General features: G+C 41.1%; 1 protein-coding gene across 1 annotated transcript; it reads left to right on the forward strand.

The window, feature by feature from the left end:
* LOC309566189 (transmembrane protease serine 11D-like) lies at positions 1-27,371 on the forward strand. Its single transcript, XM_082271275.1, has 10 exons — positions 1-205; positions 5,067-5,191; positions 6,623-6,756; positions 7,777-7,844; positions 11,339-11,493; positions 15,121-15,159; positions 17,975-18,140; positions 20,901-21,160; positions 24,102-24,244; positions 27,212-27,371. Exons 2-10 carry the CDS (start codon positions 5,068-5,070, stop codon positions 27,368-27,370), a joined length of 1,248 nt encoding a protein of 415 aa, XP_082127401.1. The 5' UTR covers positions 1-205; position 5,067; the 3' UTR covers position 27,371.

The following is a 27,371-nucleotide window of genomic DNA, read 5'->3' on the forward strand; positions in this document are numbered from 1 at the left end:
CACTGTCTTACCTTGCAAAAGTCGGCTGCGGATCAGGACCTGTCCAACGAGTTTCCCTTTGTTTTACTTTTTGAGTCTGTTTACTTTTTGCATTGTCCAACCTCTTGGGCATGACATTGGATATATTAAGGCTGATAATTTAATCAGAGCTACAAGATCAACGCCGTTTGCAAAGAAGGAAAGGTGAACCAGCTAAGACTCCAAGGTAAGTTTGCTGTTATTACTCAATTTTTTTTGCTGAAAATGTTTTAAAAAGAATAGAGGATAAAAGCTACTATTATAAAGTTTTATCTAGGCCATGTTTTGCTACATGCTTCTTATCAATTATCAGGATTTTCAAATAAATTATGTACTGAGGTAGTCTATGGTAGAGCTTTGGGCAGCCAGTTATAGTTTGGGTTCTCCGATAGCCCTTGATTTTTATTTAAGGTCACAATTAATATTTTTTACTTATCCAATAAGCTTGAATTACTTTGTTTTAACTTACTTATTTGTGGTTAGGTAAAGAGTATCATTCTATGCTTGAACATCTGAATCTTCAATGCATTAAAACTGCATTTTTCATAGTTATGCAAACTGCGTTACAGTTTCTTGAATACTGAACATGGGTTTTATTGTTTCTGAAAACACACAAGGTTACATAGCCCCTAGGGCTGAGGGTATACAGGGGATTTTCATTAGTGTAATACCACTACTAAAATCTTCCGTGATTAATCCCTAGCAATTGCTGCACATGCATTTAAATGTAGTAGTGATTGATCTGAAAAATTGGAGCACTGTGCTATCACTGTTACTTCATGCTACACTAAACTGTTTTCTAGGCGATTGATCACACACAATTTTAGTAGCATGGGACAGTAGCAAATATTGCCCATGTGTGCCCAGAAATACTAATTGGGTCCCCCCCCCCGGAGAACTGACCCATCAATGAGCCGCTGGATTTTTTATGTGCCCTCCTAGCCTGGTGAATTGGCTTATAGCTGCACCTAGCATTTACTGACCCACTGATGGCAACAGTCACATCTCGATTCCATGAATATTGTTTTTGCTTTTTTTTTTGTCTCAGTTGTTCGGGGTACCCAAAAAACAGCAAGAATTTCCTCTAAATTGTAGTATTTTGTAATATTTTTAACTTCTACCTCAGACTAATGCAAATTTGGTAGACCAGACTGACAGCAACCCTTAGGTATCTTCAGTTTCCTTACAGGCTAGTAGCAGACTTTAGGCTTAGATAGGAAATTTGTGACTTTTTAACAAGGGACAGGCAGTTGACTTAACAGGAGTCTTCTTCAGCTTCAGCTTCTTTCCTCCAACAGCAGGCCTGAGAAGTAAAAAGCTCTAGACCTACACCCTCTACAAGCAGGCTTAGGGGGCCAAGACTAGGTCCTTCACACACACTCTCTCCAGGGAAAACCTGGGAGGGACCTTCTAGAACAATTATTCATTGCAGGCCACATCAGCATTATGGTTGCCCTCAAAGGGCCAGTTGTATCTGTAAGACTAGATTTCTAGAGCACCCCATCCCCCTTACATCAGATGTAAAAAGTCCCCCACTTTCCTTTACATCACAGTGCACCCCTCCTTACCTTGTGCTGCTGCTGGGAAGAAGCTGGGGACAAAGCTGGGAAGCAGAGAGTGCATAGTCTGGAGGAGTTCTGGAGTAAGCTGCCAGAGTCTGCTGAATGCTGAGAACAGTGGAGGCAGAGACAAGGGGGTGCTGGGGCATCACAGAGAGGTGCAGGGCCCTCATCTCTACTGAGAGGGGGAGGGCAGAGATAAGCCTCTCTGTGGCTGCACAGAGAAGCGCAGGATCTGGAAGAGGAGTTCTGTCCTCCTCTCTGCTACTGACTGCTTAGACAAGGTTGGGGCATAAACGAGGGGGTTACCGCAGCAGCAGGAGCGGTGTGAGGGCCACATGAAATGGCCTGGAGGGCCGGATTCGGCCCACAGCCTTGTGTTATGTGTTTTAGAAGGTCATGCCAGATAATTATCCACTTTCTCAGCCCAAATTACTGGAATACACTCCTCTGTAAATGGCCAAGGCAGAATAAATATTCATAACCACAAAAACCTCAAAAACCTTATAACATTTCATGCTATCTACTGAAGAATTCTCACAGCAGGGGAATGTTTTCTAGATTCCTCAGTGAGTTAAATTTTCCATTTCTTATTATTTTGAAGTCATTTTTTTTTTTTTTAGTTAATTTTTGCACTTAAAAAGTGTATACAAGCAACATCATAAAGAAAATTAAGGTGAAATTGTTTATTCTAGGTTTTATAATACTGTGTTCAATATACACATTTGCTAAGATAGTGTTGGAGGCTTCAAATATTTAGCACTACATGTCTACAAATGTATTCTAATTAGTGTTGATTATCACATTAGTTGCTCTCCTAGTTTAATACTTAAAAATGAGTCACCATGAAATATTTTAGTTCATCGTTAATTACTTGGCAAGGATGGCATGGCAGAGCAGATTACTCATAAACATTTAGAACAACACTAGCATTTATATTTCAGTGAAAGTATTGATAACTTTTCTGTCACCTGTACACGCCACGTGTTACTGTTTATTCCAACAACATTCCCTAGGAGCTTTTTACTGTGCTAAAAAATCTAGCAGCCATAAAAGTTCCATACACATGCAAGCATATATCAAAACACATTTCCTAGAATTCATGAAATGTGTAGTAGAAATTCTTTAGAAGTCTGTCTTGCAGTAGTATGTATGTGTCGGTAAGGTGTATATGATTCTGTTGTAACATGGATAGAACTGTTGCAAGCATCCCTACCATAGCTGCCAACATTTCAAAAAAGGTTCCAGAGGACAACTTTTTTGGTTGTGTGTTCAGCAAGCCATTGTAGGAGGAGCAAGTACTTTAATTTGGGGTGGCGCATTCATTTGAAAATGATGTGAGTGTACAAGAAGCATATTGTTAGCTATTTTGTTACAGGCATGTAAATAGTGTCTACGGTTTTCACAGTGCTTTGCATATTGTATGTAGCACTTTAAAATACTGTATATACAGGAAAGAGTATCATAATAAGGACAAAACAACTGCCAAAAAGGTCTTGTATATTAGTAAAATCATTGATGTATTTGTTTAGCGACAACAAAGTTGTATAACACCAATAATATTGCAAAAATATTTTACATTAAATACTCTGGAAGCATCACACACTAACCATTCTGCTGAGCACTGCAACTCCTGCAGTGTACAGAGGTCAGTAGTAGACAGAGCAGTGCACAGGGGTCAGTAGTATGTAGGGCAGTGCACAGAGATCAGTAGTATGCAGGGGATTGTACGGAGGTCAGTAGTATGTAGGGCAGTGTACAGAGGTTGGTAGTGTGTAGGGCAGTGTACAGAGGTCAGTAGCATGTAGGGCAGTGTACAGAGGTCAGTAGCATATAGGGCAGTGTACAGAGGTCAGAAGTATGTAGGGCAGTGTACAGAGGTCGGTAGTGTGTAGGGCAGTGTACAGAGTTCAGTAGTATGTAGGGCAGTGTACAGAGGTCAGTAGTATGTAGGGCAGTGTACAGAGGTCAGTAGTATGTAGGGCAGTGTACAGAGGTCAGTAGTATGTAGGGCAGTGCACAGAGATCAGTAGTATGCAGGGGATTGTACGGAGGTCAGTAGTATGTAGGGCAGTGTACAGAGGTCGGTAGTATGTAGGGCAGTGTACAGAGGTCGGTAGTATGTAGGGCAGTGTACAGAGGTCAGTAGTATGTAGGGCAGTGTACAGAGGTCAGTAGTATTTAGGGCAGTGTACAGAGGTCAGTAGTATGTAGGGCAGTGTACAGAGGTCAGTACGTAGTATGTAGGAGAGTGTACAGAGGTCAGTAGTATGTAGGAGAGTGCACAGGGAGCAGTAGGATGTAAGGCAGTGTATAGAGGTCAGTAGTATGTAGGGCAGCGTACGGAGGTCAGTAGTTTGTAGGGCAGGGCACAGAGGTCAGTAGTATGTAGAGCAGTGTACAGAGGTAAGTAATATGTAGAGCAGTGCAGAGAGGTCAGTAGTATGTAGGGTATTGTATGAAGGTTAGTAGTATGTAGGGCAGTGTACAAAGGTCAGTAGTATGTAGGGTGGTGTACAGAGGTCAGTAGTATGTAGGGCAGTGTACAGAGGTCTGTAGTATGTAGGGCAGTGTACAGACAGGTCAGTAGTATGTAGGGTGGTGTACAGAGGTCAGTAGTATGTAGGGCAGTGTACAGAGGTCTGTAGTATGTAGGGCAGTGTACAGACAGGTCAGTAGTATGTAGGAGAGTGCACAGGCAGCAGTAGGATGTAAGGCAGTGTATAGAGGTCAGTAGTATGTAAGGCAGCGTACGGAGGTCAGTAGTTTGTAGGGCAGGGCACAGAGGTCAGTAGTATGTAGAGCAGTGTACAGAGGTAAGTAATATGTAGAGCAGTGCAGAGAGGTCAGTAGTATGTAGGGTATTGTATGAAGGTCAGTAGTATGTAGGGCAGTGTACAAAGGTCAGTAGTATGTAGGGTGGTGTACAGAGGTCAGTAGTATGTAGGGCAGTGTACAGAGGTCTGTAGTATGTAGGGCAGTGTACAGACAGGTCAGTAGTATGTAGGAGAGTGCACAGGCAGCAGTAGGATGTAAGGCAGTGTATAGAGGTCAGTAGTATGTAGGGCAGCGTACGGAGGTCAGTAGTATGTAGGGCAACCACGGGTTGCAGGAAAGAAATCTCCACCATTCTTCCATCAACACAGACAGTGTTGACATGGGAATCCCTCCTGCCGATCAATTGTTTTCTCCCGGCCAGCCGGGATTTGAACCGTGTATGGCGGGCGTAAGCCATCCTGAACCAGCTGAGATTCAAACCGTGTATGGCTGGCCTAAGCCATTTGGAGGCTGGGTATGTCATGAGCAAATGGTTGTTCCCATGCGCACGTGTAATTACAGACTCAACATAGAAACAAAGAATTTAAGATTTACTTATATACACCAAGATGTCCTTTTTTGTGCTATATTAAAAAAAAAAAAAAAAAAATCATTAATGTTTATACATTCTCCTTAAAACGTAACCTGATTTTAGTATCTTTTTTTGTACAGGATGCTTGAGTCGGGGATACTGCTAAAATCCAGACAAGCCAAGATTACAATAATTGTCATTGGTGTGACCATCTTCATTATTGTAGCAGCTGTTGTTGCTTCCATTGTTATAACAACTGTCCTTGGTAAGACTGTATAACATAACATAACATAACATAACATAACATAACCCTTATACAGTATATAAAATTACTTTTTGCCTATTCTAGAACTGTTCAGTGCCATGAAAGCCAACTTTGAGCTTGTGTTGAACCATTCAAGTCAATTGACAGGTGCATTTGAGCTGTCGTTGACCTTTGTCTTATAGTTGACCTCTTCTAAGATGCATGAACCTGCTTTAGGTTGTTATTATGTACTTGAGATCTATGTACTATGGGTAGAGAGGCAGTTCCAGGGCAAACTGAAGTCTACTGACACAGGCCCATTTTTTGGCCCATTAAGAAAATGAATTAATGACACATATGCTTACCCTTAAACACATTAGCATGAAGTAATGGGCTGCCCTGATGTTTCCACAGCCCAATATTCACCAAATGTATACATTTAAAGGTTAAAGTTTAACTAAAGTCAACACTTTTTTTTAGTTTTGGATGGAGTGGAGAGCGATTAGAACACCTGTCAGTTTTTATTGCTGTCTGTGCCCCCATTAAGGATATTCACCCTCTGTATTTATCCTGTAAACCAATATCATTGAAAGTAAAAGTAAAGGAAATCCCACATTTTGGGTTGTTCCCAGAAAAGTGAATGAAGATCTTTTGACATGCAAGACATTAAAGTATAAGTAAAGGCAAAACTTTTTTTTTAGCTTTGGATAGAGTGGAGAGGGATTAGAACGCTTGTCCGTTTTTATTGCTGCCTGTGCAAGGGAGGAAGATTCACTCTTCCCATTCGTCCTGTTTACCATTATCATTAAAAGTGAAATTAAAAGAAAATTCTAAATCGTGGACTGTCCCCAGAAAAGTAATAGAGGAGAATTCTTCCAATGGGTACACTAGTTCTGATGACTTGGGGGTTCCCAAGGGATTGCCTTTATTTGCAAGGATTTCCTCTCACTTCCTGTTTGGCTATGGTACAGGATGTGAAGGAACATCTTCGCAATGGGACACAGATGGCGAAAAAAATCTGACAGGAGTTATAACCTTCCCTTATGCTTATCCAAAATGAAAAAAAAAGTTTTGCCTATAGTTCTACTTTAAATCTGTTGCAATGTTAGCAAGAACAAATGGAGGATAGCCCCCTTCAGAACTGGGTGGTATTTAGCTGAAGATTTTGGGAAGTGGTTGGAGACAAGAGGATACTGCATACCATGTTTTTGATTCACATAATGCCTACATTTGTGTATCATAATAAATACTTCTGCAGGAAAGGGCAAGGAAAATAATTTCTAATTTTCTGTAGGAGGTCAACTTATTTTTATATGGGCAAGTCTCTCAAGTTCACAATAGAGACAAAATTGTAATATTACATTACTAATTGTGGGTTATATTTAAATATTTAAATTAGGTTTTTGTTTGGACAAGGGTTGTTGCTTAATTATTGCTGTTTCTTTTATCCAGGTAACCAAAATTCTGGGCCCGTTCCTCGCTACTATGAAGGATCGTTTAGAATAATGAACTCAGACTACACGCCTTCTTATAGAGACGCCAGTAGTGCTGAATTTAAAGCATTGTCAGTTAGGATTGAAAGGCTTGTAAGTATAGATTCATTTTTAATTTCTAAACAATTATTGCTATTTGTTTTTGTTTTTTTTGGCATTTAACCTCTCTGAATATATAGCATAAGCAAGAACTTTAAATGCAACTTCACTTTTTTACCAATATTGTAAGAGGGGGCTGTGAAATTTCATATTACATATGTTTTTTTATGGATGATATCAAGCTTCTTGCCAGATGGATAGTATTAGTTTTTTGCTATTACGCAAATACATGCTGTCAACAGTTATCTACAACTATTTTGAAAAGATTGCATAGGCATACATACTCATTCATTGGGCCAACTAAAGACTAAAAAATAGAAATCCTTTTTGTGTTGTAACTGGGAATGGTCGGCCGTCATCTCCTAAGGCCTTCATTCACCACTCAATCTGAGAAAGAAGATTGTCACCTCAAGCTATTCCTTTAGTGCTCATGCAAACTGGATGTTATAAAAAAAAAAGACAGTAATGTTAGCTGTAGAAAGCTGTAGCTGTAGAATGAGTTTTTCATCGTTTTTGCAGTAGCATTTTTCAACGTTTTTTGGCGTTTCTTTAGCTATACTACTATAAAAGCTTATGGCTCAAAAACACTGATAAGAGCTGAATAGCTAAGTTTTTCAGCTTTTATCAGAGTTAGAGCATTTTTACAGCTGAAAAACTCCTCTTAAAACCCACTGGTTCTGGGAGGAGGGGGGGGGGGGGGTTCCAGCCAGAAAGCACCCCTGCCAAAAACTGCTGATAACAGCTTATGTGTGCATGGACACATATAATAACATACTTGGGAGTCTAAAAAAAACATTTGATGCCAAAAACAGCAGCTGTAAAAATGTCCAGTGTGCATGAGGCCTATGAGTCAAATCAGGCAGTTATGGCAAACCCATTAGGCTCCTTTCCTGCTTACTTTATGTTTGCACTTTGAATATGTTAATGGCCTGTGTAGCTGCTATATAAGTCATTGACCTCTTGGTTTTGGTCTACAGAAAAATTTACATATTTGTTCTATATGGTCTCTTATAGACAAAAGAAACATTTGAAGGTTCAGTCCTCAAAGGTCTATTCAGTATGTCCAAAGTGATCAGTTTGGGGTAAGTCATTATTCCCATTTTTTGCTTTCAAAGAGTAAAGGTGATGGTTTATTAGGAGACTTTTAGGAGAGGTTTATTATTTCTACTAGCAAACAGTTTTTATGATACAATAAATAAAGTAGTCGGCTTGGTGAACCAATTAAAAATCACGATTCTGCTAGAAAAATGTTGAAATGTAACCACAGTTGTCAAAAGTATTACATGAATGATGCATAAATATATATATATACACTATATTAATAAAAGTATTGGGACGCCCACCCTTTGCAGCTATAACAGCTTCAACTCTTGCGGGAAGGCTGTCCACAAGCTTTTGGAGTGTGTCTATGGGAATGTTTGACCATTCTTCCAGAAGCGCATTTGGACAAGAAGGCCTGGCTCGCAGTCTGCGCTCTAATTCATGCCAAAGGTGTTTTCTCGGGTTGAGGTCAGCACTCTGTGCAGGCCAGTCAAGTTCCTCCACCCCCAAACTTGCTCATCCATATCTTCATGGACCTTGCTTTGTGCACTGGTGCGCAGTCATGTTGGAACAGGAAGGGGCCATCCCCCAAAATGTCCAAAATGTCTTGGTATGCTGACGCCTCAACAGTTTCTTTCACTGGTACCAATGGGGCCAAGCCCAACCCCTGGAAAACAACCCTACACCATAATTCCCCCTCCACCAAATGATTTGGTCCAGTACGCAAAACAAGGTTAATAAAGACATTGATGAGCGAGTTTGAGGTGGAGGAACTTGACTGGCCTGCACAGTGTCCTGACCTCAACTCCATAGAACACCTTTGGGATGAATTAGAGCAGAGACTGTGAGCTAGGCCTTCTCTTTGACATTAGTCCACAAAAGCGCCTCTGAAAGAATCGTCAAACATTCTCATAGACACACTCGTAAACCTTGCGGACAGCCTTCCTAGGATAGTTGAAGCTGCTATACCTGCAAAGGGTGGGCAAACTCAATATTGAACTCTACAAACTAAGACTGGGATGTCATTAAAATTCATGTGCGTGTAAAGGCAGGCGCCCCAATACTTTTGGTAATATAGTGTGCAGTATATTGAAAAAATGGACAAGCTTTAGTAACACAGAAAATAAGCACGTTCTTGCTATAGGAAACACTTTTTTATGCATTTACCTATTATGATTATTGCTAGCAGATGATGTATATATCAGAAAATTGTTATTGGTCCCACATAGATGAATCAATGTCATTGCACCTTGCAATGCTTAATTTGCAAGGATAGATGCATTGTGCCCATATGATCATCTGCCAATGTAAATCATATCTAAAGCTATAGTTTTTTTTTTTTAAGTTTTAAACGGTGATGTCTTATCCCTTCAGTTCTTCTCCCTCCTCCAGTTCTTCTCCCCCCTCCAGTTCTTCTCCCTCCCTCCTCCAGTTCTTCTCCCCCGCTGCTGATCTCTTCTTCTTCCGGTTCTTCTCCCTTATGCTGTTGTCTTCTTCCTCTGGTTCTTTTTCCTCCGCTGCTGATGGCTTCTTCCTCTGGTTCTTCTCCCTCCATTAATGTCTTCCCCCAATGCTAGCTCCCACAGTTTTGCCAGCTCCGTTTTCTGCCGGGTTCTTATATAGCTATGGGGCGTGGCCATCCGGTGTCCCCCTTGTGACATCACCACCCTAGCATGCCCCCATTCAAGATTCTCAGAGCACAAGTTGCATGCCACAAGTCTGATCAGTTAAGACGATGAACTGACTTTAATCTGACTTCAGTGATATTGAATGGGCTTAAAACAGACCAAAGTAGTGCAGGAACCTTTTTCAAAGTCGGACTGACTTTTGTCGGGCCAATTAAGATGGCTCTCATAGGGAACCATTGATTTATACACGTCATGCAACATGTACTCTCAAATTCAGAGCGTATGTTGCACCAGTGTTAACCGGGCCTGAGTAAATAACCTCCAATGTGTCATGGCTTAATTGCTGGCAGAACAGGTGACATCCCTCTTCCCCCTGAAAACACACTCACATACTATACACATACTCACATATGGTACACCTATAAACACACTACCATCAGTTGATGTCTGGGTGGAAACATTTTAAGCATACATATTCAGGGCATGCTTTCTACATACATGCATAGCTAAGTAGTTTCTAGTTCTGCCTGTTTGCTCATATTTGAATACCATACAGAAGCATGTAGCTTTTAGCTATCCTTTTGTGGCTCTGGATTTTGCCTGCCAAAGGCAAATTTGGTTTAAACTTTGCTATGTAACCCAGAAAATCCCAGTTCAACTTCTCATCAGTGCTTCCGATACCCACAGCTGATACAGGGGAAGGGAAGAAAACCCCTAAAAAGAATGGTCCAATTTGCTCCATTGGGGGAAAAAATAATTCCCCAGAAGCCAGTTGGATATTTCCTGTGTTAAAACATTTCTCTGATATTTTTACCTCTAAATAATAATATCCAGTTATATTTTGTGCACCCAGGCCTTTTTTAAAACAATCTACTGAGCTGGCCGGAATTAGTTCTTGAGGGAGTCTATTTTCCGCATTTTCGCAGCTCTTACTGTGAAGACGTCTATCTGTATGTGGAGGTTAAATCTCTTTTTCTCCAGATATCCCTGGAATGACCTGAAAGTTAACTCCACGCAGAGCTCACTATATAGACTACTTATGCATGTTTACATGGTGCTTAGATCCCCCTTAATCTCCTATTCTTAAGAGAGAGTAATTTCAGTTCAGCTAATCTTTCCTGCATGCATCTTATATCAGTTTGGTTGCCCTTCTAACACTTTCTACAGTTCTCCAACATCCTTTTTGTGAACTGGTGCACAAAACTGAACTTTAATTACATCTTAAAGTGGTTATAAAAACAAAACATTTTTTACCTTAATGCATTCCCTTCGTTAGTGTAAAAGACATTCCCACAGATCTTCTGCCCCCTCATCCCCGGAGCCCTAAACCTGTGTCACCTCTCTCGATCCAGCGCTGTCCCTGCTGGCAGCCCCTCTCTCCTCTCTTCCTGCATTCACAGGCTTTTTTGGCTTTAAGGGCCATTGGCTCCTGTTGCTGTCAGTCAAATCCTGTGAGCAGGGATTGGGGGTTAGTGCTGAGCTGTGCTATGTGTGTCTATAGGGAGTGGCCCACATGAGGGCCCCCATAGTACACGGTTTACTATGGTGGCACTCGGAGAAGAGGAGGAGCAGACAGCGCCAGTGGAGGACCCCAGAAGAGGAGGTAAGCTACCACTCTGTGCAAAAAAAGTGTGACTTGAATATTTCTTTAATATCTTGAATGTAGTACTTGGAAATTTTACATATAAAATTCATAAAAAATCTCTTAATAGATAGTTGGTCACATTCGAATAGGTGTGTCCTGTATTGTTAAAGATGTTTCGCTGCTCATCCAAGAAGCTTCCTCAGTAACTGCTTCAAATTGAATAAATTACATTATTTGTTTATATTACTAAGTTAATAAAAAAATGATTTGACAGCATGATTTAAAATGCTTCATAAGTTATAACACATATCTTGTTTTTTAGGTCCAATGGGATTGTTCAACCAAGATTAGTGATCCTATTCCAAGTCTTACCTGCAGAAATAAAAAACTTCTCCTCTGTTCCTATTCAAAATATATTTAGAGAAATTGCATCTAGGTCAAGTTTTAACATTGATAAGGACTCTGTGCAATTGTCAGGCAAGTATATGACCAACTTTCAGAAACGTACCTTTTCCTTTGTAAATGTTAGATACGTTTACCCCCAGTGTTATTTTCATCAACAAAAAACATTTTTCGGCAACTAAATTAACACTATTTTAGTAGGCTAAAAAACGACTACAACTAAAACTATTCAAATAACTAAAATGCGACTAAAACTAAAATGGCATTTTAGTCAAAAGACTAACTAAAACGAAATTGAAATTTGATGAAAAAATTAACACTGCTTATATATCACAATGGCTAAATCTGTGTGTGTAGTGCATGTTCAAACCTTAAAGCGGAGTTCCGGGCACAAAATCGGTATTTTTTTTTTGTGCCCCTCCGCTAGCTACACATAACCTGAAAAGGAATTGGATAGTTATTTTTTTTTTTTTGTACACTCACCTTGTAATCGAAGATCGTAAATACTCACCTCAGGGTACTTCCTCCTCCAGCGCCGCGGCTCACCCCGTCACTTCCTGCCTCGCGATGATTCCTGGGAGCTGAACGTCATCGCTCCCAGGAATCAATGCGACGGCACCGGCCCCGCACGTCACTTCCGGGCGACGCCGCATTCCCCTGCTAAACAGCTTCTGGGCATGTCCAGAAGCTGTTTAGGAATGCGGCGCCACACCGGAAGTGACGAGAGGGGCCGGTGCGGCGCATTCTGGGAGAATAAGATGCGGAAGAAGACACCGAAGAGGACCGCGCCGGCTTCAGCTGCCCACAAGAGAGATGGAAACGCTGTGGAAGAAATTTTCAAAGTAAGTATTTCTTCTTGCAGGTAAGTGCGAACCGGGACAGATCAGAGGCTAGCCATTGTGGAATGTGCTAGCCCTGACTGTCCCGGGGGTATGTTCAGCAAAAAATGAGATCTGTGCCCGGAACTCCGCTTTAATACCATAAATAATAACATATTATTAGATTTTTACTCCAGGAGTATATAATGAGTTTGAAAGTTCTAGAGAAATGCTTAAATATTGCATTACAATTTAACTAAACCCATTCGATTTTAGTCGACACAAAGGATTTTCGTCGACTTAAATGAACTGGAGATACTCGACTAAATATGACTAAAAGTAAAACCATTCGAATGACTAAAATCTGGCTAAAACTAAAATGCCATTTTATTCAAAAGACAATGACTAAAACGAAATCAAAATTTGATGTCAGAATTAACACTGATACCCACCCCCAACTTTTAAACTAGAGAAAGATGGGTGGAGATTACATGCATCATGAGCGGAGCACCATGGCAGCAAAAAGGGTCAAATCTAAATATGTATTTTTTACATGACTGCATTATGCAAAATGGGGCCCTAGGCAAACATCCAAGTGCATGTAAACCCAAAATCTATTCTGTCATGTATACAGTTTTCGTAAGCATATGTTTTTTTTTTTTTTTCCTTTTCTCTAGTTGTATACAGTACATGTAGCAAAGTGTCATACCTGGAGATTTTACCAGTAACTGTTTTTCAGCCCAGGTTCAGACTGCTCAGACATAAAAGTCGCATGACTTCCGATTCTACTTTGCCCTGCAACTGCAGTCCAACTTTGACCTGACTTAATGCAACTTTTTACACTCTGTGGCATTGAAGTCGTATCAAAGTTGGACCAAAGTAGTGAAGGGACCTTTTCTAAAGTCGGAGTGACTTGTGTCGGATGAGTTAAGATGACTCTCATAAGGAAACCTTTAATTTGACATGTCATGTGACTTGTTCTCTCATAAGTCAGATTCCATGTCGCACCAGTGTGAACTGGGCCTGCGGTTGACAATGCTAAGCTGCTTCTTTGCAATTAGCAATAATGTTTTCAGACTGCCATGCTCACTCCTTTAGTTTGTCATTGGACTGCCTATTTGGTGTATGCACGCCTCCTGCAGACCTGATAGGTAACCCAACAGCCAACTGAAGGAAAGGAAATGGAAGCCTGATAACATTACTACAAATTGTAAAGTAGCAATTACCACTGTCAGCCTGAAACAGGAAGTGATATTACTGGTAAAACCACTAGGTAAGGAACTTTACAACAGGTTCATAAAAAAATATATTTTCTTAAGAAAACTGTATACAGTAAGACATGGTGCCAAAACTTACTGGAAAAACTGATTTTGGATGTATGTACACTTCAAAGTGAGAGCCCTATATGCTTACATTTTGTACTATGTGACTGGGATGATTTAAACTACAACTTAAGGCGAAACCTTTTTTTTTGGACAGAGTGGAGAGAGATTGGAACGCCTGTCAGGTTTTTTTTTTTTTTTTTTTTTTTTGCTGTCTATTTGTCCTATTTACCATTATCATTAAATGTGAATGTAAAAGAAAATCTCAAATTTTGGGTTGCCCCCAGAAAAGTAATAAAGGGGAAATCCTCCAATAGGGACACTAGTTCTGGTGACCTGGGGGACCCCAAGGGTTTCCCTTATTTTGCATGGATTTCCTCTCACTTCCTGTTTTGACTATGGGACATGAAGTGAAGGGAAATCTCTGAAATTGGACACAGATGGCAAAAAAAAAAACAACTGACAGGAGTTATGGCTCTGCCCTACTCTATCCAAAACTTTGCCTATAGTTCTCCTTTAACAGAAAAATAGGCGAAAAGCAAATGTAAAAATTGCATAATATGCATGACAAGTTGTTGGAGAAGCTAAACATGGATGTTCTTTTAACAGTTCTGGTTAAATAGTGGTAAACCTTTCAGCCACTACCTGCCACAGCTAACAACATTCATAAAGTAGCAGTATAATACCTCTATTATTCAGAAGCATATCCCAGATATATTAACTAAACACAGTCTTCTAGTAGATGAAAGTGAAATGGTTTACAGAAAATGGGCTTCACACCATGTTCAGAAAAATAACCAGGATACAATATTATTTGCCTTAGGAGGTGGCTAGTTCCATCAGGGCAGCTATAGGGTGTGAGGCTTTACAGAGAGACAAACCTTAAGATAAATTGCACTGTGCTCAATGTGGCATGCAAAAGCTGCAAGTGGCCACATTGCTCTAAATATATTGGACGTGGCCTAAAGGGTATGCTTAAATAGAGCCTGAGGCTGCTTGCTGTATACACTGTCTATTTTGCTGCATACTTTGCATGCACAAATTACGCCTTAATCACTGTACCACAAGTGATAGTTGCACAGACACACATAAACCTCAGGACATAGGTTTTCTTTAAAAAATTGTAACTCTTACAGTACAAATGGAAGCTGTTTTCCCCATCACAATGATTCAAAGGCTTCATTACTATTTCAGCCACCCATCAAAAAACAAGATCGACTTTGCTCTGACTTTTCTTTCTGCATGCATGCTCTAACTTTGTAACTTGAAAATTACTAACCCGGGATTGGCATTGAACAAGCATTTTAGTAGGTCCTCAGTGACAGCCTTTATATATCGCCCAGTCAGTACAGACTTCCATTAATATAAGTGTCAAATGCATCTCGTAGTATATAATTTTCCTAGTGCTTTCCCTCAGTTTTACATACAAACCGTAAAAAAGTTATGAATCTAGATCCATAGGCCCCAGCCTTTTCACAAACCCACACTTGAATGCACTTGTGTGTATGACCTAGAAGATTGTTTTTTTATTTATAGTAATTGTATATATTTTTTTTTTCTAGAACTCTCAGTCGCTGCAGCAGGGAATCTCCTTTATGGCGGTAAGATCTCGACACCTGTTGTACTTTATAAACCTAAAGTTTACCCTATACAATATTAAACACCACTTTTATTATACAGAATTGAGGTTAGCCAGTGAAGCAAAGTGGCATTGTGCTCTTTGGCTAGGTTCACACAGACGTGCAGTTTCTTCAATCCCCTGAAAAGCAATTCACTGTGGATTCACTTTTCAGAGGGTGGTAGAACAGCTGTTTCCAGGCATTCAGGAGGAACTAGTCTCAGTTTAACTGGTGGTAGTTCTTTACGAATCTGTTGTTGCCATAGCAATGTTTCCAACATTGGTGCAAATGCTTGCTTGAATTAGATGCAGGTAGTTCTAAAGGGAACTACTGCCAGAAAAGGCATCATTACCACTTTAGGCAATTCCTCTGAATGTGTTTACCCTGACAACAAAAACGAATGCAGCCACCACATCCAAGGACGTGTTTGTTATATTCTCCATGTTGTGAGAGACACAGGACTCTGATCTGGAACAATGGATGTTTATTCAAGACTCACTGTACACTCCAACATGCATTACAGGACAGCTCTGTATATCAATGCATCCCTTACATGTCTCTAAGATGGCCACTCTGCCCCTTGACCCTTGTCATCACTCCTGGGTGGAGCCAGCCTTAAAGTAACAGTACATGTGAAACCCTTCAGGTATAACACCTTTACCTACAATATTTTACATTTTTTTGTTCTTGGGTGTTGGTATACTTTAATAAATATGCCAACTCTTGGCAAAGCAAATAGGTGTCAATTACTTAAATTCCTCCACACCTCCCACATATCAACTCTTTCTTCCACTGAGAGCATTTGGAACTTTCTTGTGGGTTCATACTGAATATGTGACATCTATTGAAGAACACTGTTCTTTTCTATTGATGTCCATATTATCACATGCACTACATGTATGAGACATTTGCATTGAGTTTCATTATCTTGAGATTTGGAGAATCCAGAAATATGCCTATTTGCTTCCAAGGAAAGCGATACAGTTTAGTCTTTTTTTGTTGGGTGCCATCATTTATGATCACAGCAATGTAGGAACTATAATAACACAGTAACAAATACAATATTAAATTAATTGATATGTAACTGTGTCTTTAATAATTATTGCACTTAAATTTTCCCTCTGCCCCTTACTTAATTATTCTTCATTCTATACTGTGTGTACGTTAATGTTCTACATACTGCCCCATTTCAATGTCCTTGGATTTTTAATGGAATTTTAACTGATTTAAGAAGTCAGTAATGCATTCACGACATTTTAACTAAGGGCTTTTTGGTTTGTTTTGGTCCTATCTCATTATCACCAGACTAATGTGCCTGCATAAAATAAACTTTTAAAGCATTGACTTGCAGTGCCTGCCCCAGTGAACAGGAAATGTAGCACAATAAAGCAAAAAAAAAAAAAAAAAACAATGAATCACACAATTTAGAAAATTACTGGATTGCATAATAATAATGGAAAAGGGTTTTGAACACTTGTTTACATGTATGCATATAAATTAAATTGAATGGCAGAATTTAAGGTCATACCAAAACATGCTAAATGTACTAATTTCTCTGCTAACCAAAAACATTAAAATGATTTGTTATAATCTTGGGCACATACATAAATTCAGCAATTCCTCATGTAGCCATCATTTTGGTCTGATGTATATACCTGTATAAAAATGTGTCATCTATCTATCTATCTATCTATCTATCTATCTATCTATCTATCTATCTATCTATCTATCTATCTATCTATCTATCTATCTATCTATCTATCTATCTATCGAAAAAAATGTTATTAGTGCTAAACCTTGTATCTAATTTTTTATTGTATTTCAAGAGCCAGTATAAGAGAATAGTAGTGGGTTTAACCAAACATTTATTGTATATTAATTCTCCATGTAATGGGGATGTCCTATGCCTACATACCTTTTTCTAGTAGATGTCCCTCTTTCCCATCTCAAAAAGTCAGGAGGTATGCTTCCATAATTCAAGAAACACAAACAGGTGGTATACATTTAAAAAAACACCACCATTGATGTTAGGCTGGCATTTGAAAATATAGTATTAACACATCAATATGGGTAGAAGGTTAATGGCTTCACTCAATGCTTCTAGGTTTTAAATGAGAATTACAACACTCAATACATGCATACAGGGCCAGGACAAGGGGTGGGTAGGAGGGAAATCTACCCACAAGAGGGCAAAGAATAGGAGCAGGGTTGTGCACCCATTCTACAGCATGTATTAACAGTGGAGGAGGGGGGAGCAATTCTAGATCCTTGCCCTGGGCGTTGGACGACCCTGTCCCGGTACTGCATGCATATTTGGTGAAGTTGCCATAAAACTGGTTTCATGCTGTATGCATCTTCCAAAGGCAGTCTATGTATCAATGTAACAAATATGTTATAATGGGGCAGATGTTTTTTCATCTTGGCTTTAGTTTTCTGTTGATCTGCCCATTCTATACTCCATTCTACTGCCGACATACCCTTGGTACCAGATTAAAAAGAGCAATATCTTTATATAAGTATTTTTAAAGTTATTTCAATAATGTTGAAAAAGCATTAAGATGAGAAGAAACACCACAAAGTTCCAAAAACAGGAGAAACGGATCCAGAAGCTATAGCAATTTCACAGCTGAAATCCTAATTGGATAAGAGAAGCAATCTGGTGACTAAGCCCATTAGACTTCCCCTTGAAATATTTTTGAGTGGTGTAAAACTTTAAGTTGATATTTTAGGCCCATTTGTGGAAAAGGCTACAGTTAAACACATTTTGAAATACTTCTGTTATTTACATTCTGAACAGATTGTGGTGTTGGAGGTCCTGAAACAAGTAGGATAGCAGGAGGAAGTTCGGCACTTTCAGGATCATGGCCCTGGCAGGCCAGTCTGCGTTTGAATGGGATACACAAGTGTGGAGCCTCTCTCATCAGTAACACCTGGCTAATTTCTGCTGCTCACTGTTTTGATTTGTAAGTGATCATCTATGTTGCAATACCGAAGGTTTTACTTTCCTCATTTGTGCTAACAGCAGAGTTCAAGAGGGCGCTGCTTACAAAATGTGCAGTTCAGGAATAGGCTTTGTACAGAGTGCAGGGTTCAGGAATGCATTACGTACAGAATTCAGGGTTCAGGAGTGTGATACCTGCAGAGTTCAGGGGTGCAATACTCAGGGGTGTGCTACATACAGAGTGCAGGGTTTAGGAGTGCGTTGCATACAGTGTGCAGGGTTCAGGAGTGGGCTAAGTACAGAGTGCAGGGTTCAGGAGTGCGCTACTGCAGAGTTCAGGAGTGTGCTATGTAGAAAGAGCAGAGTTCAGGAGTGTGCAATGTGCACATCCTCCTTCTCCTCAACAGGATTTGCATTCCAATCCTAGCACAAGCCCCCCCCCTATTCCTCCATCCACTGTAAATTCTCTTCTCCTGCCATCACAATTTCCCCTTGCTGTCCCCTCCCAACACAGACCTTTAGATACAGCACGGCGCGATGCAGGGCGGTAGATGATCTTTCTCCTAGGCTTCCCCGCATGGTCTGTCATTAGGCAGGTTAGAGCTGAGAGAGGTCTAGTGGAAGCTTCCTCATCTCTTTTACCCTAGTGTGATGGGTGTCAGTCAGCGGGGAGAGATTCCTTGGGTGCTGGCAACTGCAGAAGGGCAATGCCTGGATGCCTTGATGCCTAGAACAAGTAATAATGCCATTGGCATCCCCCCCTCCTTTCCTGTATACTACAGCTGCTGTGCTCAGGGATGGCAGGGAGGGTTCGGTGCAGCCGCTCAGAGAGGAGCACTGTCACTTCTAAATACAGAAGCTGGGCTTCTGTATTTAGAAGTGATAGCATTGAGCAGAAACCAAAGGACCAGCGCCAGAGCCCTGTGCACATGGGGTGATTAGGGTATTCCTATGACCTCAGACCACAAAGAGGGATATTTGACAGAGGGATTTGGTTTCAATATAGAGACAATCCCTTCAAATCAGTGAAGAGGTAGGGTAATTAATTGCAATAGTTACCAGAACAATAGAGAGGGTGAATATCCACAGTGGGAAAAGAGACAGAAATAAAAGCCTTACAGGGGTTCTAAACATTCCTAGCTCTATGCAAAGATTTAATAAATATGGTTTTATATATACTTTACTATCAATCTCTTTTAATTGCTAGCACTCAAACTGGGAGATGGAGAGCCATGAATTTGATTCAGCTAAAGCAGGGGTGTCAAATTAAATTTCATCGCAGGCCGCATCAGCAGGATGATCACCCGCAAAGGGCTGGTTGTATCTGGGATACGTTGTGTACAGAATGCAGGGTTCAGGAGTGTGCTACATACAGAGTGCAGGGTTCAGGAGTGTGTTATGTACAGAGTGCAGTGTTCAGGTGCGCACTATGTACAGAGTGCAGGGTTTAAGTCTGTGCTGTGTACAGAGTTCAGGGTTAAGGGGAGCGCACCCCAACCCCCCCAAAGCTCCCTTTCATCTCTCTCGGCTCCTAAGTACCTTCCTGTGTAGGTGGCTCTGCCTCGCCTTGCAGGGAGATTGTTCTCTCTTTCAGATCCTGGAGATCTGTCGCTGCCGTGAGTGCGTGCAGGGATCTGTTCATTACAGAAGCTGCTGAGTGCAAAACTGTCCATTGTAAACACAGAAGGCTTCTGTGTTTACAAGTGACAGCAGAGAGCAGAGGGTGGGAGCCAGAGGTGGCGAGGGCCGCATGACAAGGCGTGATTGTGCCGGATTTGGCCCGTGGACCTTGTGTTTGACATATGTGAACTAAGATATAAAATGCATGTAGTAAGAGGTGCATACACATCCTTTCAGCATTTATAGAGAGTGCAGATACAACAGAACGCAAGGCCCTTACATTGTTGGTCAGTGGGATGACCTATCATAGTGATAGACCAATAGGAATGTGCTGGAGTGACGGAGATTTGCCCATGAGAATGGCTTAGTATTCAGATGTATTCCCAGCCTTGCAGAAGCTGCTACAGGTAGAAGTGCTTGAACATTCCTTCTGTAGCACTGTTCTGTTTTTTTTTTTGAGTGCCGGTTCACACTGTTGCGGCTTACGAGATCGCATGTAATTCGGAGCGCACTGCTCCTTCATTACATGTGATCTCATGTGCGAATGCGAGTTCAGCCATACACTATGTATGGCTGAATTCGCACTGTATCCGCACCAAAGACGCACAGGACCCTTTTTTTCAGCCGCCTCAGAATCGGATCGCACAGTGGTTCACACTTGTGCGATCCGATTCTGTGCGTACTGTCAGATCGCACTGCGATATGCAATCAAACTGGGGGTGTCGTTAACATTTCATTGACACTCCCTGCGTATCGCATATGGGAGTGTGAACTGCCAGAGGTGCGGATGCGATGCAGGAACACGCTGCATATTCGCAGCATTCCCGCATCGCAGAAGTGTGAACCGGCACTGAGGGACAGAATCTTTTCAACTAAGCCTTAGATTTCATTGGTCCACAATCAGGGGATCTTAGCCACTGAGCCTCTTCAGTGTCTAACTGGATGTCTGCTGCCTTATGTATATTCCATAAGCATTCATCAGTTATATCTATTGTTTAAACATTTACCATTGCATTGTTCTTACTTCATTTGGCTAATTTGTACTTATATTATTACATATATTTAATGTTGGCTCTAAAAACTTGAAATATGAAGGTATATTTGCTTAATATGTACATTTCAGCTTGTCATTTTGAATGTCTATGTCTTTTTCTCTGTGCAGAAGTAAGGATGTGAATTCGTGGACAGTAGTGTTGGGTACTTTGTTATCAAGCCCTAGCTTTGGCCTAAAGATTCGGAGGATCATAGTACACGAAGCTTTTATCGGTGCAGAACTGGGAAATGACATTGCACTTCTTGAGCTGACCGCTCCTGTCAATTTTGAACAAAACATTCGCACTATATGTCTACCAAAGGCATCTGACAACTTTCCTGATGGTTCATCATGCTATGTCACCGGGTGGGGATCACTCGAATATCGTGGTTAGTAAGATGTCACATATATCAGCATATTGTAGTATGTGTAACGGATTGTTTTCTTCTCTCTTGATTATTTCAAGTGTTACTAAACCCACAACAGTAAAATTAGTCTGTATATGCAGTAAAGCATGCTTGTTATACTCACTGTGGAACCTAAGGGGTTAATCCTTCTCATTTGATCATGTCTTCTCTGATCCTCCCCTTCTTCCACAGTCCCCAAATCATCTATCTCCTGATAATACAGAGCCAGGGGACAGGCTGCACATGCTCAGTTTGGTGTGTATTGCTAGAGTTTTTTTTTTTTAACTTGGGAGGGTGTATGTGATCAACACAGGGCCAATCAGCACTGTCCAGACAGGGGGTTATGGGGGTCCTGCAGCCTCATAGGACAGTCAGAGGAGACTGAAAACTCCTCCTACAAGCTTTAACCAGGGCTCGGCCGGACACTGATAGAAGTCACAAGACTGCTATATACTGCTGATGAGAAAAGGTATTTAGCAGTTTACATTTACTCAAATGATTGCATTTCCATGTCCTGTGTACTGGGGGAGACCAGATATAGTGAATGCAAGCTCCTGGTTTAATAACACTTGAAGGTTCGGTTCACATTGGTGCGATGCGGGAACCCTGTAAATCTACTGCAGGTTCCCACATCGCACCCGACTCACAGGTAGTTCACACTGCCATATGCGAACTGCTGGGAGTGTCAATAAAAAGTTAATGACACCCCCAGATTAGTTCGATTATCGCAGTGCGAACTGTCAATTCGGACATGAATAAGATCACATTGGTGTATACACCCATGCGATCCGATTCTGGTGCGGACCCAAAAAAAGGGTCCTGCACGAGTTTAGTCCGAATGCAATGCGAATTCAGCCATACAATCTGTATGGCTGAATTTGCATTGCACAGACATCGCATGTGATTTGCATAGCAAAGCGGTGTGAATCACATGCAATGTCTGGCATCTCTATAATGTGAACCGGCCCTGAAGCCCAATTCTAAGAAACCTAAAAATTATCCCTTGAAATCGGGTTGTGCCCACACTGCAAGGGTTACCTGCTTGTTTAGCTTAGGGAAGTGTTTTTTGCACTTTAACCTACCTGATCCTCAGCTCCCCCAACAGATGGTGCCTCCCTTTGCTTCGGCAGTGGACTGTCCCATGGAAACTTCATGTCCAGTGCAGGGGATGGACCCTTCATTGGACTTGATGACATCAAGGCATTAGACTACTGAATCAATGGGGGGAAGACAGTGCCAGTCTAGCAGCGCAGCAGGTCGGATATGTAGATCTTCTTTCCTGGGTTCCCTAGACTTAAACCTGCAAGAGATAATTTTTTAGTAAAGTTGGGCTTTAAAGTGATTGTAAACAATCACCTTGCAAAACAACCCATTGCGCTTAAAATATAAATGAAAGGAAAAACATTTGTGTATAGATATTTAAAAAAAAAAAAAACATTATAAATACCTTTTTTCCCCATTTTTTTAAGTGATCACATTCCCTCTGTTCTTATTTGCATAAGAGCTGCGGGGAAGAGAAGCAGCAGTACACTGAGCTTCCCAGTGAATGGTTGTGCAGGGGGAGCATGTCAGGACAAGTCTGATCATTGGTGGAGAACAGGCTGGGTTCTCAGCACAGCTAGAGAACTGAACATGCTGTGCTCTCTTGCTTAGTGTGGTCAGTTTTTAATAGGAAAGCAGAGGGACTGGCAGGAACACCAGGGATTTCACCTAAAGGAAGCAATACAGCTTCTGCGCATGCCCAGAAGCTTTGCAGGGATGATGCGCTTGCACCGGAAGTAACGAGCAGGGCCGGTGCAGGGCATTCTGGGACTCCGACATCACCGAAAAGGACACCAAAGAGGACGCTCTGGCTGCAGCTGCCCACACCTGAGATGGCAGCGCTGAACAATACATTTTCAAGGTAAGTATTTCTTCTAAAGGGTAAGTGCAAACTGGGACAGTTCAGAGGCTATCGTTGCTTAAATGCACTAGCCCTGACTGTCCCGGGGGTATTTTTATCTAAAAAAATTTTTCAGGGTGGACATGTTTAAGCAGCCATGTCCTTTAGTGAAAACCACATGTCAAATCAGTAGTTCAATAGCTAAGAGCAGCTGAAGTTACAGTAAATTCAAATCTAAAAATGTCTTGTAAATGCTGAACTTGGCCCGGTCTATTCCAATATCCAAAAAGCTGGTTGGCCTTGCCCTTTCCTGACACCAAATGTCCCTATTGGTCCTTTAGTTTTATGTGCAATCACTGACCAATGAGAAGTCTTGGTGACAGACAGGGGCAAGGCCAAACAGACTTTTATGGATTGTCTGAGTTTTCTTATGGTTTGTCCTACTTTTTTTAATGTATTGTCAATATAGTAACATTGCTATATAAAATGAAGGAACTCATAGTGAGTAGTCTAAACTTTCTCAATCACCATCCTTTTATAGATGGGATGTCAACTGTGAGATGCTGGCTTTCTAGCGAGACCCGGATCGATCAATCGCAAAAAAAAAGAGTTGTGCTGTTCATATTAATTTCAGATATTTGAGATATATTCAGTAAATCTCTGCTCCTGCACTGGACCAATACTATACAGACACACACCACTTATTAAAGGTGCAAAAGCTTGTGTTTGTTAAATTAATAATTACTAAAAGCCAAAATCTGTGCAAATTAGGGGGGCGTAGTGCAGGCCGGAGACTAGCCACAGGGCAGTTTTGAGTGGGATGGTGGTTGGTATTTTCACCCCACCCTGGAAGGCCAATGTTTGCACTTTTTTTACAACAAAACAGCCTTTTCTCGTCGGAGAAATATGTAGTTTTGTATACACTTGTGTCCTATGGCTAAAACAAGTAGTACTGTGCATTTGTCCTTATGTACACAGCAATGCAGCACCAGTTTAAACAGCACTGCATAGTAGATTTATATAAAATTTTTACTTTTACAGGCCCTATATCACCGGTTCTGCGACAAGCTGAAGTGAAGATAATCAGTCAAGATGTGTGTATGAGTCCTGAAATGTATGGAAATTCAATACAGCCATCAATGCTATGTGCTGGATATAAGGAGGGAAAAATCGATGCTTGCCAGGTGAGTTAAGATAGTATTTTTTTTTTTTAAATAACAAACATTTTATACTTACCTGCTTTGTGAAGTGGTTTTGCCAAAGCAGCCCGGATCCTCCTCTTCTCAGGTCCTTTTTCGCTGCTCCTAGCCCATCCTTCTTGCTGAGTGCCCCCACAGCAAGCAGCTTGCTATGAGGGCACCCGAGCCGACCTGCAGCTCCCTGTGTCCATTCAGACACAGAGTTGCGGCTTGGCCCCACACCCCTCTCTCTCTCCTGATTGGCTAACTGACTTTGATTGACAGCCACAGGAGACAATGGCACCGCAGCTGTGTCTAAGCCAATCAGTAGGGAGAGTCTGAGATGGCTGAGGGACTCGTGGACGTCGCTGGATAGAGATGGGGCTCAGGTAAGTATTAGAGGTTGCTGGGGAAGCTGCTTCACACAGAAGGCTTTTTATCCTAATGCATTGAATGCATTAAGATAAAAAAAAACTTCTGCCTTTACAACTCCTTTAAATCTAATTCATGTTGCAATCTCAAATTAATTCATGCAGTAGTGGACTGGAGTATTGTACTGTAACAGCATTTCATTAGTGTAGAAAGTTTCCAGCTTATGGGATACCTTTTTAGGCTAACTTAAGTTATTAAAGATACAAGCATTTAAACAAGGAATCTAAGGCAACCTGAAAGCTTGCATCTTTAATAAATTAAAGTGAAAAGTAAAGTCTCACATGCTTTTAAATTAAAATAATAAATATGTTATATTCACCTGCACTACGCAAGGATATTGTACAGAGAAGTCCTTTACCTCTTCTATTTTGAAGAGGCCCTGTCAGCTCCTCCTCTCTGAGAGCCCCTGCAGCAAGCCCCCATGCCCTCCTTACAGGATTTGACTGACAGCAGCATGACCCAATGGCTCCTGCTGCTCTATGAAAACTCCTGTAGGAAAAAGAGAGGGGAAAATAACTGCAGCCAGGCACAGTGCTGGATCGATAGAGGACTCAGGTAAGTGTTTAGGAATAAAGAGGAATAGCTAATGGAAGCTTTTTTTACCTAAATGCAGAAAATGCAATACTAAAAAAAAAAAACTGTTGTGTTTAAAGCTAATTTAAGTTAGCCAACAAAGGGTATTACTTAAATTTCAAACTTTCGGCATTTATTTATGTATGTATTTTTTGTAGCATGCATTCAAAGATAGACTTTCTGAAACAGGTTTTTACTTAAATATTGGTTATTGTTATCGTATACCTTAATTTGTGGAAAAGCATGTGGAAAGGAAACAAAAAATCCCCCATGGGGAACCCCTCACGGGCAGGGTTCCCAGGTGATAGGGTGGGACCAACTGTCCTATTGTAGGGGGCCCGAGCACACAGGAGGGCCCACACAGGGAGGGGGATTAGTGATGAACGACATTTACAGAAATCTTCCTCCAGCAGCTGAAAGCTGATCCCCCCCCCCTCTCCCTGCTGCCATCTTTAATCTGCTGAGAAAGAGATAGTTGTCCCTCACTAATCCCCCTCCCTGTGTGGGCCCTCCTCTCAGCCCTGGCTCTAATGTTAGCTCTGCTCCTGAGTTTGTTATCTGTGTAACTTTGTTTCTCTCCTTGAAGTTTTTCCATGCCAGCGGTTTAGACATTAATGGTTGTGTGTTGTGTTATTTTGAGGGGACAGCAAATTTACACCGTTATACAAGCTGTATACTCACTACTTTACATGCAAAGTGTAATTTCTTCAGTGTTGTAACATGAAAAGTCATAATAAAATATTTTCAAAAATGTGAGAGGTGTACTCACTTTTGTGAGATATTGTTTCAAGATAAGGCCAGACCAATATCCCAAACCAGTGGGAATAAACACCACCCGACAGAAAAAAATTTATGAATATTATTGAATGCTGATGGAAAATCAGTGAATAGATTATTCATTGACAGAATAAATCAATAAATAAATGATAAATAGGCAATAAATAAGTAGATGAGTGGGCAGTCCAATACTTAATAAGTCACTACTGTGACTAAATAAGTGCTGCAGCCAGTGGACTAGGAGGGCGCTCTCCGTCTGTAGCTTAAACAAGAAAGATAGAAACCAGTTCAAAGTATGTATAAAACCAGTGCTTTAAGTGGGCTGGTATGCACTGGTACTCAGTACCGCCATTTCCAAATATAGCTCTTGAGCATACTGCCACCTCTCCGTGCGCCTTAGCGTACCAGTACGCTCATTTTGAACATTCTTCACCCTCAATTGCCCCCCCCAAGAATATTTCCTACTCCAGAGAAAGACCAGTCACCACCAGTGAGTCCCCCTGCTCCGGAGTTCCAGCCCAGGCCAGGGGGGGGGGGGTGCTCTGTGGGGACTCTGATGTGGGGTGGGGGGGGTGAAAAAATTTATAGGCTATAATAGAGTACCGGCACCTCTTTTGGGCCACTTAAAGCACTGTATAAAACCATATTTATTGAGGTAATAAAAATGCACTGACAAGAGGACCTCAGAGTAGGCAGAATGGGGTGATCAGGGCAAAATTAGGAGGGCCAACAACATGGTGTGGGACATCTAGCCTATATCACAGACAAAAGGGTGGAAACAGGTGCCAAGTGTCACTATAAAAGGTACGGGCCTCGTCCATGACCAGGAAGTGTGACCGCGATGGCTAGAACCTCCCCTTGTCTGACATCACTCCTGATTTTGCCTTGATCATCCCATTCTGCTTGGTCTGTGATACTCTTGTGAGTGCATTTTTATTATATATACATATGGTTTTTTACATATAACACAATAGATTGTTTGCGCTGGTTTCTATTTTTCTTGTTTAAACGTAACTTGTGTATTACCTTCAGAATTACTTTAGAAGCATTTTTCTTCGTAGCTATTATAAATAGCTAAGTCAAAACTACTGTGTATACATTCGAAACACACCAAAGTAGAAGCTGTATGATATTATTAGTTAGCAAAGACTTGACATAATAAACTAACATATTGCTCTTGTCTCTCTCTAGGGTGATTCTGGTGGCCCTTTGGTCTCTATTCAAAAGAAAAGTTGGTTCCTTATTGGAATTGTTAGTACTGGTGATGAGTGTGCATTACCTAACAAGCCTGGCATCTACACCAGAGTTACATCTCTACGCGACTGGATTACCCAGAAGTCTGGATTATAAT

Source organism: Pelophylax lessonae (genome assembly GCF_965119305.1).
Source record: "Pelophylax lessonae genome assembly, chromosome: 1".
NCBI lineage: Eukaryota > Metazoa > Chordata > Amphibia > Anura > Ranidae > Pelophylax > Pelophylax lessonae.